The sequence below is a fragment of the Numenius arquata genome, chromosome Z, assembly GCF_964106895.1.
Source record: "Numenius arquata chromosome Z, bNumArq3.hap1.1, whole genome shotgun sequence".
Classification (NCBI taxonomy): domain Eukaryota; kingdom Metazoa; phylum Chordata; class Aves; order Charadriiformes; family Scolopacidae; genus Numenius; species Numenius arquata.
Window position 1 is genome coordinate 41,220,129 of NC_133616.1, and position 13,017 is coordinate 41,233,145.

The 13,017-nt window shown below is 37.2% G+C and overlaps 1 protein-coding gene across 1 annotated transcript in view; it reads right to left on the reverse strand.

The window, feature by feature from the left end:
• The window catches only part of PRUNE2 (prune homolog 2 with BCH domain), a 146,165-nt gene that overhangs the window by 15,785 nt on the left and 117,363 nt on the right, over positions 1–13,017 (reverse strand). The window contains exons 10-12 of the mRNA XM_074166361.1: positions 10,847–10,926; positions 9,153–9,353; positions 3,841–4,017 (exon numbers count right to left, since the gene is read on the reverse strand). Coding sequence (XP_074022462.1) covers positions 3,841–4,017; positions 9,153–9,353; positions 10,847–10,926 — 458 coding nt within the window. The remainder of the gene's footprint in view (positions 1–3,840; positions 4,018–9,152; positions 9,354–10,846; positions 10,927–13,017) is intronic.

The window sequence follows — 13,017 nt, forward strand, 5'->3', positions numbered from 1 at the left end:
TGGGACCCTTCTATGCTTTTTCCGTTTCTGACAGGGCAAATAACGAAATTAGCTGACCTTGGCTGTTATACCAATAAGTATAAGCATTATACTTATCTCTGCATCTCTGCACACCATTCCTTGGCATGAAGCACAAACATTGGTCTTATCACTCTGAGAATGAGCAGTTTTCTCCACAATATGCTGTTAATGTCAGAGTTAGAAGAGGCCTAGCTAAGATGTAAAATTACTGAACAGAAAGTTGGTTCTGTTTTACCTCTAACTGCAAAAGCAACCTGCTGAAGGATTATGATGGACTTTTTTCTTTCTGAATTTAATTTGGTAGATTTGACAAAATATAATACATGGGATAAGCTGATAACACATATTGTTGATGGTAACACCAACACTGGGTCAAGAATGCCAGCTAGCCTAGACCTTATCCACTGAAGAATTATTTGGACACTGCAGGAAGCTTTTTGTCCTTAGTCTTTTGTCCTTCCATGATCCTGGCATCTCTTGTCTTCCCAGCACTGTGAAGTAGCCTTTTTTCTGGCTCTTAAACACCAAAGGCCAGCTAATCTGCAGCTGGGCTTCCAGATCTAGAGAAGCCACTGTACAACAGCAGCCCAGCATATATCCACTGTCTTCTCCAGTCCCACAGTGCAGCGTTGCTTTCCATCCTGCTGGAGGACATGGACAGGCAGAAGAGCTCAGGATTAGGGTTTGAGTTCAAGCCAATGTGGACATAACCACTTCAAACCATGTGACATGGCATGGTGTGTCATAACTCCAGCTCATGTTAGGATCCACTACACATGAACAGTCTATTTATAGATATATGTGTGCATTATTGACTTTGGTGTCCCAGTGAAGATGTCAAGGTCAAATTCAAAGAGTAGCACTGCATTCTCTAGCAAGGATGTACACAGGGTGGGGGAAGAAACTCCAGTCGTGTTTTCAGCACCTTCACCTTTTAAGAGTTTGACATGAAGGAATATACCAGTCTTCTCAAAAGAAACAAAGAGAAAAGAACTCCACCTCCCACACTCATTACTTAATACTAATTTCTGTTATGTTTCCATCTTCTCAATAGACCTACATACTTTCAACGAGGCAGTACTCACTTCACCTGTCCCATCCTAGCTCGCCCCTCAGCTAAATCATTACGGAATAATGTAATAATGTATGGAATAAGTGTTTTTTCCCCCTCAGCTTTACAAATAGGGAGGAGATTTCCTTCCTTCCATAAATTTAAAAATCCTTAAAAGACAGGACAATTTATATCATGCTGCCATAAAGCAATGTGTGCAGCTGGCTCCGGAGTTTGGCAGCAAGAGCACATTGTGGCAGGTGTGTCCACTAAATTACACAGCATTGTTTGCAGTTCATGTAAAGCAAAATGGTTATATGCAGATGCCACCTAAGAGCACACAGAATAAAAACCCACAGATAAATCTAAGCCACTTTTTCTTAAACATGCTTGTAGACAAGGAATGTTCACCCAAGGGAGAAGTGCTTTTTAGTTCATCACTAGAAGCCAGTAAAAGCCATTTGCCCAAATTCCCAGTCAGCCTACGCAGAGACAGATTGCTAAGAAATGTCTCCATCAACATATGTGGAAGGCAATCTCACACCTAGACTGTCAAGTCTACTCTCTTCTTTCCTGTTTTGTGGCTACCTTCTAGATTCTGCATTTGCTGTTATCTGTCTTTTGGCAGGGAGGAATGTTCAGTAGATCATTGAATCATCAAGAGATGCTTAACCTGACCTGCAATTAACTAATTTTAGCCAGAATCTGTTCTTAATCTTGAGGTTAAAGGAAAGATTTCTGGCTCTCCAAAGCACTCCAAATATACTAAAGTATTGCCAAAGGGAACATCATACAGAATAGACCTAGCCACCAGACTGCAGAAAATGTTCAAGCTGTCTAAAGTTTTCCTCTGACCCATGCATCAAAATGATTTTATTTTCACATCTTCAGTCTGCCACTTCATAAACAAAGAACGTAATCTAGTCCTTAGCTCGTTTTGATATGGCTAGGTTTCAGGGAAAATTTCCAATATAGCCAGTGGTGGGCTGAAACTTATCGTTACATCTCACACCGTTTCTTTTACAAGGGCCAAGTTATTGACCAGCACCCATTAAAAAGTAAAGGAAACATAAAGTTTGTTATGTAAGATTTGAGTGATCCAACAAAACAAGATGTCAGACATGCAAAATTTGAATCCTGATTATTTTACACTGAGAACCAAGCTGAATGACCTAGACTTAATCGATAAGTGCACAATATTATGTACTTATGGCATAGTTGCCCTCAGAGATGTCTGCCACTAGAACTAGTCCTTGTTCAACAGTCAAGCAGTGCTCAAATAAAAGCTACTTCACCACTCACTAAAATGGACTGATATTTATTTTTCTTAAAAGCTGATATAAATTTATACATCAGCATCTAGTAGGAACTGTAGATGATAATTTTCACCACAAATGTACCTAGACTAGTTTACAACATACAAAAAACATATAAATAAACACCATTAGCAAGGCCTCAAAATATTTTATGTTTGTTTCCTAAATTATGCCATCTGTGTCTGTTTGCTAAACTGTGTCTGAGGTGTCATACATTCATAAATCTTGGATGTTGTTGTTATAGTGGGAAAATGCTTGGAGGTTTAAACATCTCTATTAATTCCGACTAAACCTTCTGCACACTGGCCACTGTGAACATCTGTAGGCTAGCATTTAGCTGCTTTTAATGTAAAAGTGCAAATTCGAGGACCACATCCTCAAGTAATATAATTAAGCATAATTTATTTATGTCACTTTTACCAGATAGTAACTCAAAACTGAAAATATACTGGTTAACAATGGTTTACCTTTAAATGATGTTACGGATCAGCAACATTGTGACAGAAGCATCCTCATACAAACTTACAAATCTTACCCCTGAGATGCTAAGTTACCTGCCTCAGTTTTTGCAGGAATAGAAAAACTCATCATTACTTAATACCCTACTTAACAGCTGGCAAACAGTGTCCCCCAAACATACAGAACCCAAAGATACTCTAAACCTGAGACAGCAAGGAAACAGCACTTAAAAAGCTTTGTTTCATTTTCTTCCTTCACTGTCTATAGTAGTATTTATACATTTGAATTAATTTATACAGAAATGTGCTAGCAACACCAGAACTACAAATTATCTGAGGAAGTTAGGGAGCAGATGAGCAAAGGAGACAATATAGCAAGCACATGAGGTTCACTTCCCTATTTTAAATGTTTTCTTTGATATGTTATTTGACAATCATTAACAAATTACATGAAAAAAACCCCATTAAACAGTTGCTGGTGAAATCCTATCTGCTGACAACTATAAATGGCAGAAAAATAACATAAGGATCTTAGCCAGATGAATGGAAGCCCCAGGGAAAACTCTATTTTTTTTTCTTTTGCCACTCTACTTGTTTAGATCTGTCATTCATATGTCATTCAACAAATCACAGAGCACTATACTTCCTTGTGCAAAACCTTCTGCCAAAATCCACAGAATAAAGTTTTTGAATTTTTTTTTCTGTAAGACAAAAGTTTTTTTCCTTAATCTAAGACAGTTTGAGCTTACAATGACCAGATTGTTACTGACACATGTATGTCAGTTTATTTGTTGCTCCTGATATTGCTTTGTATTTAAAATACTCATAAGTTGTCACACTGAATTGAAAGCTGGGTTGATTTCAGCCATGGCTGAAAAATAAAGTCTCCCTCCCTTTGATAGTATAACAACTGAACTAAAATAGAAATAAATCATGCTCAATAAAGTATGATTTTTTTACATCAATCTAAAAATTACATTCAGAGTTTTCCTACCTCCATGTGAAATGACCTTTTTGTAAGGTTCAATGACTTTCATATCAATTCTTTGTTCTTGTTCTCCAATAACCACCGTTCTCCATAGCTTGTTGTCCTCTCGCTCCTCTTCAGCTGTGTACTCTGGAATTGATTCAGACTCCTCCTGGGAAGCATCCTTAGTAGCAGTTTGCTCTTCTGAAAAATAAAATTGGATATATTACATCTTCCTGTAAAAGCTCTAAATATTTTCTCTGTTACACACATTTGAAATGGATAACTGAAATCAACTGCATTTTTTCTGCATCTGCTCTGGTATAAATAAGAGCAGAATTTGATCATCTTACAGTCAGTAAATGAGAAGTTTTTGGATTTTTTCAAACTTTTCATCATTATGAACATAAAAAGAACAGCAGCAATTATCGCTATGCAGAATACTGCCAAGGGATTTTCACATTTTTGCATCCACTTAGTTAAACTAGCTGCTCGCTAGAAGTACTGCACTGTAGGTCTTTAAAAGCCTTTGTGTTGCAGTTACAAGAACTATACTAAAAAGCAAAACAGGAAACTAAAAGGGAACACAGTGATGCTTCTTGTCTAGAGAGAAATTACTACAGAGCGACAGCTTCTCAACTTTTTCCCAATTTGTCTCCAATGTCTTCACATCTGGCACCAGCAAATATGAAGGATGCCCATCTTCCTCTGCTTCAGTTGTGAGATAATGCTGACTTCTCATATACCTTAAGTGCAGTATTTTCTTCCTTCAGGGCCTTTCGGTTGAGGTTAAATACCAGTTCCTTCCTGGGAGAGAAGTACAGAGCAGCCAAGCAATCTGGCCTCTTCATACCAGCACGCATGACAGAACGGTACGTCAACGTAGCCCACGGACACAATTATCACAAGAAAAAAAACTGCATGGCTGACAAGAGGCTAGGAAGCACACAGCACAGCCTCTCTTCTGGATACTCTTAGTTTCAGAAAAGCTGTGAAGTAATTAACAACATTTACATTTCCATTGCACATTGACAAGATGGCTCTTAACAGCAAATTTAACTGCATTCCAGTTCTTCAAACTTAATAGCCAGTTACAGTGAAAGTGATATGAAAAGTGATTCTGTGCACAGCTGGAATTATTTAACTTCTTTCTTTCTTTATTATTATTGGTTTTTTCCATCAGGAAAAAAGAAAAAAATCTCTATTTTATACTATTATTCTTGCTGAAGCACCTGTGACTTTTGGCTATGTGCATATTATTAATCTATCTCCATAGTACAGATTCTACACATTTTATCCATTACACATATTTGAAGTAAACAAAAAAAAAAAACAACTGTTCTTTTCAAAGTATTTTGCTGGTTATGCAGTCGTAATAAAAGCAGAATTTGACCATGTAAGTCAATAACTGTAAACAGTAAACAAAGACATAGTGAAATACATAATGACATACATGTGTGTACATAAAAAGCTGATCAGGCACCTTAATTGAAAATACCAGAGAGATTTTAAAAAGTTAGGAATAAACTCAAATAAGTTATTTTAATTGACAAGAAGAAGTGAAGAACACAATGTTTCATAGAAGTCCTCAAACCTTTCTATGTATTGGTTTATCTTGGGATGCCTCTGATTAATGCTGCAAATGGAAGTATATGATCCTTTAAACACATCAGTACCTTAAGAATTAAAATTATTATCTTTATGAAATCAGAAAAAAAGATAGCATACTGTGTATATACCACATGTCTACACACATAGAACCTACTAGCATATACACAATACATTCTGACTATTAATTTGTAAAACTGATTTCTGCATTAAAAGCCATCAATAATTCCACCAAACTTTTTAGAAATATCAAGTTCCTCAAAGCACACAAAAAAGTTTTGAAGTTTTTAAAAATTACATATATCAAGTTGAGCACACAGTTCTTGTTCCAGCAGTACTAATGAAGTCTGAATTTCTACTGCTGCCTGTCTTATATTCTCTGTCCTTAGTAGAAAGTATTATTAGAGAATAATACTGATGGAAGGTCATCCTTTCTGTGGCAAATTCTCTCAGGTGCAATAAAAGCTGAGTCTATCACCAATTCTTTTCTTTACCTGATTCATGCCTGCTGGAATCTTGCAAGAAATCAATAATATTTTACCTCCTACCTCACTGTCTTACCAGCCAATGAGTTAAAAACATATTAAAGTAAAATTGTATTAGTGGTGGAAAAAGGGATGGGAGGTCAAGAAATATATACATGCGCACATATAATGTGACCACATAACCCCTTCTTCTTAGGAACTGCAAATAAAGGGAGTTTGAGGAGATCGAAGGCTAGGAAGAAGAACAGACTGCAAAAGGTGATTTTTTTTCAAGTATACCATTTCAAATTGATTTACTAGTTGCTGCTTAGTAGATTATATTTTGTGGAACTGAAGTACGTATTCATACCTTCTCAGGGTACAATGTCATGATGTTTAATAATATACTTAGCATTCAGTTTTGAAATATTACATATTCTGTGACATTGGGAACAAGCTTACAAAATGCATAACACTGCTCCCTTCAAACCGAGATATATTAATGCAATTTTGTATGATGTTAATCTTGTAAAGGTGCCATAGGAAACAATATGAGAACTACATGCATGCAGGTAAACTATGCAAACTTTGACAGGTCATGACAAGATGGTCCATTCCTTTAAGGATATAGAGTCCCCATGGGATGCTATTATGTTGCTCAGGTGCTTTCTGAATAGATAGATGGGATTAACAGAACAGCCTAGGAAAACTGTCTAGTCAGCTGATTCCTCAGAGGGTGGAAAGAGCATGGCTGAGGGAGAGAACTGTGGCTGGCAGAACACCTTTAGTGAAAAGAGGCTGGGCTGACTAACGCTGAAATTGTATTCGGGGTTTGGTAATTTTTTGTTGTTGATGAAACTGCAAATGATGAAAAATGATGAAAAGAGATCCTGATAAAACTTACAATGCTGGAATTGGCCATATGAATTATTTTTTATAGAAACAGTACTAGATCGCCTCCTCCTGAAGAAGCATCTATGCTTTACTGCCTGGTGTGTTGATTTTGCAGAGAAAGATGAGCCAGTCTGAAATTCAGACAGAAAATAAACATCTGCAGACAAAATAATAAACACTCTTTTGCATTCCAAATAACGCTGACTGGGGGTAGGCATTCACGTATATGCACATATGTTTTTCAGAAAAGCAATTTTCATGTCATCTAATGTAATAATCATAAAAAGCTCATTTCAGAAACATGAGAAGGTTCTGAAAGAGAATGTTTAAATGCAAGGTATTAGTGCCAAAAAAACCCCTGTGAAACTGATGATCGACCAATCCCTAAATAAGTTAGGTGCTAGCTTAAGACAAGGACTTTAATATTTCCATGCTCATCTATTTCCTTGCACATTGCAATTGTGATGATCTTCTTCATCTTTCTTTTAAAAACAAATGGGCTTCAATATTTCTTGTATCACAGTTTTACAGCAACGAGGCGGACCCCTGAATCATGACAATAGTCCTGCTTTTCTCAGTTACCTTTTACAGTTCAAATGGACATTCAGCAGTCCGAGCTGAAGTCACAAGCTAAAACTCACTATGCTTTACAATGTCGACAGCTACATCTTTTCAGCATTTACTTCCCTGGGCTTGGCACAGCAGTCTAGAAACACTGATCTGTGGGAGACTGTGAGTGCTGGTAACAGCAGAGCGCATACTGGTTAATAGCAGAATGATAGAAATACAAAGGTAACAAAGGCTATTTGCCATGCAAATAAACCATTCTGCACTAGTTCTTATGACCACACTTTAGCTATCAGACTTACGCAGTATATAGCCTACTTATTTTACTGTCGGCCTATTTTGATAAAGTGTGATTTTTTTTTTCCTTTTCTACTCTGTGTTCCTGGGTCACCTAAGTGGAGGACATTTTGCCGATTAATTATGTCTAAAATCACACTACACAACCGTAAAAATGTCACCAAAAAGACAGGCACCTTGAGTTCTTCCACCAAAATCACTGGAGTTGAATTTATTTACTTGAGGGCTTAAAGGCAAAATCTGTTCCACTGCTGACAGAGATTTTTGCTCTCACACAGTGGCCACAACAGCCTAAAACTGCAAGCACACACTGCTGTGTGTGTGTGTGTGTTTTAGTTTTAACCTTTGCTACAAAAGATTCTTACCATCGAGCAACTCACCACTACGATCTGCAGATAACCATAAGGAAATCGGCCTTCTAATGAGAAGTGACATTAGAGACGCTCATGCATGATTGGGTACAAAGTAATGCCTCTTTAGCAATATCACTTGAACTGATGCAACTGTTCTTGTACGCTCAAAAGAGCATACAATTTTTAAATTATAGTGACCTCACTAGCAACAGAGAATTTAAATGCAAGGGAAAATTCCATTTAAATGGATCCATTTTTGAAGATTTTTTCTGTTGTAGATTGTAAAATGGTCACACTAATTTTCCCCTCAAATAACTTACGAACTTTATGTATTTATATTAGTGAATACAGTTCTTATATGGTTCTTAAAGTACCAGCAAGCAATGAGCATTAACACCCTACTTCGTACATCATGTGGGTAAGCACAGGGAGTGAGACAGTGCAAAACAACTCTACAGGAAGAGTGAGGTATCCATTGTGCACACTGTGTATACTGCGTGCAACTAGCCCTGCTGAGAGAGCATATTTAAACTGGTGGAATGCGGAATTCTGCAGTTCCATCATCTAAGCTACCTTTACCATGCCATGCGCACACCTTCCTGGTTTCAGCTCTCCATGGATATAAAAAGACTTTTCTCGCTACCAACAGACCTCTCCACAACGCTGTGTCTACTTCACTTATACATTGCAAGCTCTTTGGTGCAGATTATGTCAGCCAACATATTTCACACAAGGTTATATGCCTAAATACTATCGATGTAATCGTAATCTAGAGCTGGCCAGAGCTGCACGAATGCGCAGTTGGCTACAGCATTCGCTACAACAGACAGCAACTGCCTTCTGCTTCTTGGACAACTCTTTTCAGGCAAGTCCTATCGTACTGGACAAAGACAGGACTTTGAATTTGATTCTCTCTACGTAGCTCTTCTCACTTTATTTGGTCAGCTATACTATTTCTTTCAGCTCTCTGCGTAAGTATTACTTTACATAAGAGAAGAAGGGTTGAAATACAGCAGACAGTAAAAGTATCTGGACTCCTAGCATGAAGTCTCAAATGCTTTAAGCATATTCATAGCCTGACAGACATGAGATTTATCACGTAAGCAGTAAAGAAAGAAACAGAGATGAGCTCTACATTTGCATTCTAGAACATTACCTTGTCCGGTGTATTCAAAGGAGTCTGCTTCATCAGGAGTGTCAAGGTCATCTACATTGATGTCAATTTCATCTGGAGTATCCAAATTATCATCAGAAAGAACAGACCCTTCACTCTGGTCCAAAGAGAGGTTGATATTTGGAGCAGTGAGCTTTATCCTTCTGGGATGGGAACCGTTAAGATCAAGAGAATTGGGAGGTTCTGAAAAAAGACGAAGAAAAAAAGAACTTGATCTCCTCCGCATACAATTAATCTCCCAGATACTTAAGAATCACCTTCAAACACACTGGGACAGATCAATTTTAGTAACACCAAGCCATTTAAGAACACTTAATATAAAACACAAATATCAACATTAATATTTAGAAGAATAAAACAAGCATCTACAGCAATGGCAGATGTACCCGCAAGCTCTTAAATTATGCAAAATCCAGATTTTTTTGCAATCCACAGACGAAAATGAAGCCTCAGACATGCTATGACAAGGATTGTTTAAGAATTTAAGGAGCAATATGCAAATCATTTTAGTTGTGAACCAAGACATTGCAGAATCCTGGAGAAATTCATATGAGTGAAATGCTCTGTAAATATTTCTTATGCATTTGCTGCTATTTGAATGGTGCTGATTTGCAGGTAGCCACATCTTTAGTTTTAACTATACAATATCTTATTCAACACAGTAACAGACATAAAAATACCTCCGAGTCTCTTAATCGGTCCTAAATAAAAGTAGTCTTCAATGAGACAAAAGCTAGGCATGGCTTTGCCCCTTGCCACTGCATTGTGTGGCACTTTTCACAGAATCACAGAATCACAGAATCACAGAATCACAGAATCTTAGTGGTTGGAAGGGACCTTTGAGATCATCGAGTCCAACCACATTAAAAAAAAAAAAAAAAAACAAAAAAAAACAAAACACAAACAAAACACAACACAAAACCAAACAAACAACAACACCCCCCCTCCAAAAAAAAAAAAAAAAAAAAAAAAAAAAAAGCAAGCAGCATCCATCAACTAAACCCCACACACAACACCCCACCACAAACCAACAATCCCGGGCACTAGAGCACGCCCTGAAGAGCCACGTCTACACGTTTCTTAAATACCTCCAGGGATGGTGACTCCACCACCTCCCTGGGCAGGCTGTTCCAGTGCTTGACCACTCTCTCAGTAAAGTAATTCTTCCTAATATCTAATCTAAACCTCCCCCACCGCAACTTCAGACCATTTCCTCTGGTCCTGTCGTTATTCCCTTGGGAGAAGAGGCCAACCCCCGCCTCTCTACAGTTTCCTTTCAGGTAGTTGTAGAGGGCAATGAGGTCTCCCCTCAGCCTCCTCTTCTCCAAACTAAACATGCCCAGTAATGGGCATGAAACTTCTTTTCAAGAAGTTCAGTCTGAAGTATTCTAATGCTAACTTAGTTCACTTAGACAGTAGTCAAATATAACATAAATAATAGAGATAAACTTCACAAGGACTAAACGAGTGGTGACAACAATACACAAGAGAAAATGGCACACTACAATTATCATTTCTCAAGTGAAGAAGAAAATTGACTAAATAAAAGAACTTAACACTTTTTCTGTTTAACACTGAACTGATTCTTTACCAGCACAGAAACATCCTTCTCGCTGCATAATTAAATGCCAAGGGAATAAGATATAATCAAGAAAATGAGTAAGAGTTTCTCTCACCGGGTCTCATCTCTGTGGAACTGGGGCTTAATACACCCTCAGCAAAGGGGATGTCCATTCCCACATCCTCTTGTACCAACCTGAGAGGTAAAATACAAAGCAAAATCTTAAAGAGATGCAGAGATTGACCTTATATCAATACAGCTCATGTGATCTCATACGGAACTGCAATTTTCCTCAACATAGCCAGTTCAGAAGTCTGATCAAAAATTGATGTGAGAAATGAATACAGCTGTTGTAATTCTGCTGAGCAGTTCTTACCCCTTATTTATGCACATCTGTGCAGCATTTGGAGACTACAGGTCACACACAGCCACTTTCACTTGGATCAAGACATAGCAATGAATAATAACAGGCTCACAAACAGCAATGCTTCTCATTTTATACGAATTTAGTTGGTCTTCTGTCATCTGGCAAACCAGACACATCGTTGCAGGGAGCTTCAGCTACTCTTTGCAAACTGCACACCACAATTAAGAGTTCCATAACAGTATTTTCATTGCTGTACATACAGTTCCTGTACAGCAAAAATGAGACCATGATACCATTTCATACTTTAGAGCAATTCTGACCCAAATCAGTCATTTTGCAGTACTGGAACAGTTGATGTCCTGCATTGAAAGACTACAAAGACTACAGGAAGCACAAAAGTGAGAACCAAAACTACATTACAGATTTTCAAAGACTAAAATGTTGCAACATATCCAATCTAGACTCAATTTCTAGGAAGATACTAAGAAATTACATTTAACATGCCTACGTAAGACAAGGAAAAGGCATTAAGTGGTGAAAATAATAACAAAGGTGTTTAAACAAACGTTTAAAGCAAATTTACTTGAACTGTTTTCACATCTATTTTCTATTCAAGTATTTTACAAAATGCTTGGCTGGAGGATGGTTCAATTGCAGATAGGAAACTTTTTACATTTTCAGGACACTCTTGACAGCTTCCAAAGTATCTGCAGTAAAAATGTACAACTCCAAAAAAGCTTCATTTATTTTATCAGAATAATTATAGCATTTTTTCTATATTCCTCTTCCAAACTCTTTGTTTTTAAAAAATAATTAATTTCTTTCACAAAAGCTGAAGAACAATTTTTACACTTTGATTAACAGACCTGTGATTAGAGCAAAGAAGGTAATTTTCCCTGCCACTAGCTCTATTCTGAAAGATTCAGCTGAACTGAATAGACTTGGCTTGTTTCTCCTGCGGTTGTTTCCTACCCTCACGATTTTACTGTGTGCAGACAAGCCTCTTCTGGCCATCCGAGTATAGCTTTTGTGATTTCTTGTTAATTATATATAGATTATATAAAAATGTGTACATGTAGGCCTGCCTGTAAGTGAGCCAAAGGCTTCACTGTGCTTAAAGTTGTGAAAGATCTTTATGTCAAGCTCCATACCATCAAATTCCCAATACAGACAGGCAAGCAAGTGAACTCCCACCTTTACCATGGGGCCATAGAGAATACACACAATACAAAGCTAGGGTCAGACATATTTGTGCTGCTCAACTCATGATCATTGAGACTTGGCTCTCAATAAAAATAGACACAAATTAATTGTGCTAATTTTACTAGATTTATCTCTGCATACTGTAGAGTACATCTTTCACAAATATGGAGATTAACTGCTTAATGATTTCTACAAAACATGTCAATTCTGAAATACGTTTAATTACTGTCAAATAAAGCTCGAAATATTCCTTCTCTTCGGATACTCAATAGAATAGTAAAGAAATTTGTTCAAAGTATCCTGTTCATGAATAAACGGAATGGCACAAATTGTCTGTAATGTACCATTTCCTTTTTTTCTGCTCTGTATCATCATCTGTGTTCAGAAGCTGTACAGAAGATCGATACACAGAATATCATCACAATTTACTTAGAAAATGTAAATAAGTCATTAGAGTCTGTGGCTTTTTTTTTTGGTGTCTGTTCAATTCATAGTAAATTATGTGTAATGAAGTCTAATTTATTCATCTGAATTTAGCAGAGACAAATGTGAATTTTAATGAAGAGCTGTAAGTAACAGCTGAATAAGGTAAGAAAATACAGTGGCAGAAACAGTGTGGGGAGGTTGAAAACTTCTAATCCATTTTAAATTCAGATTAAGATTTTATTTGGGGCTTTATTAAGCTTTCCAAACACAAAACTATGAAAAGTTCTCAG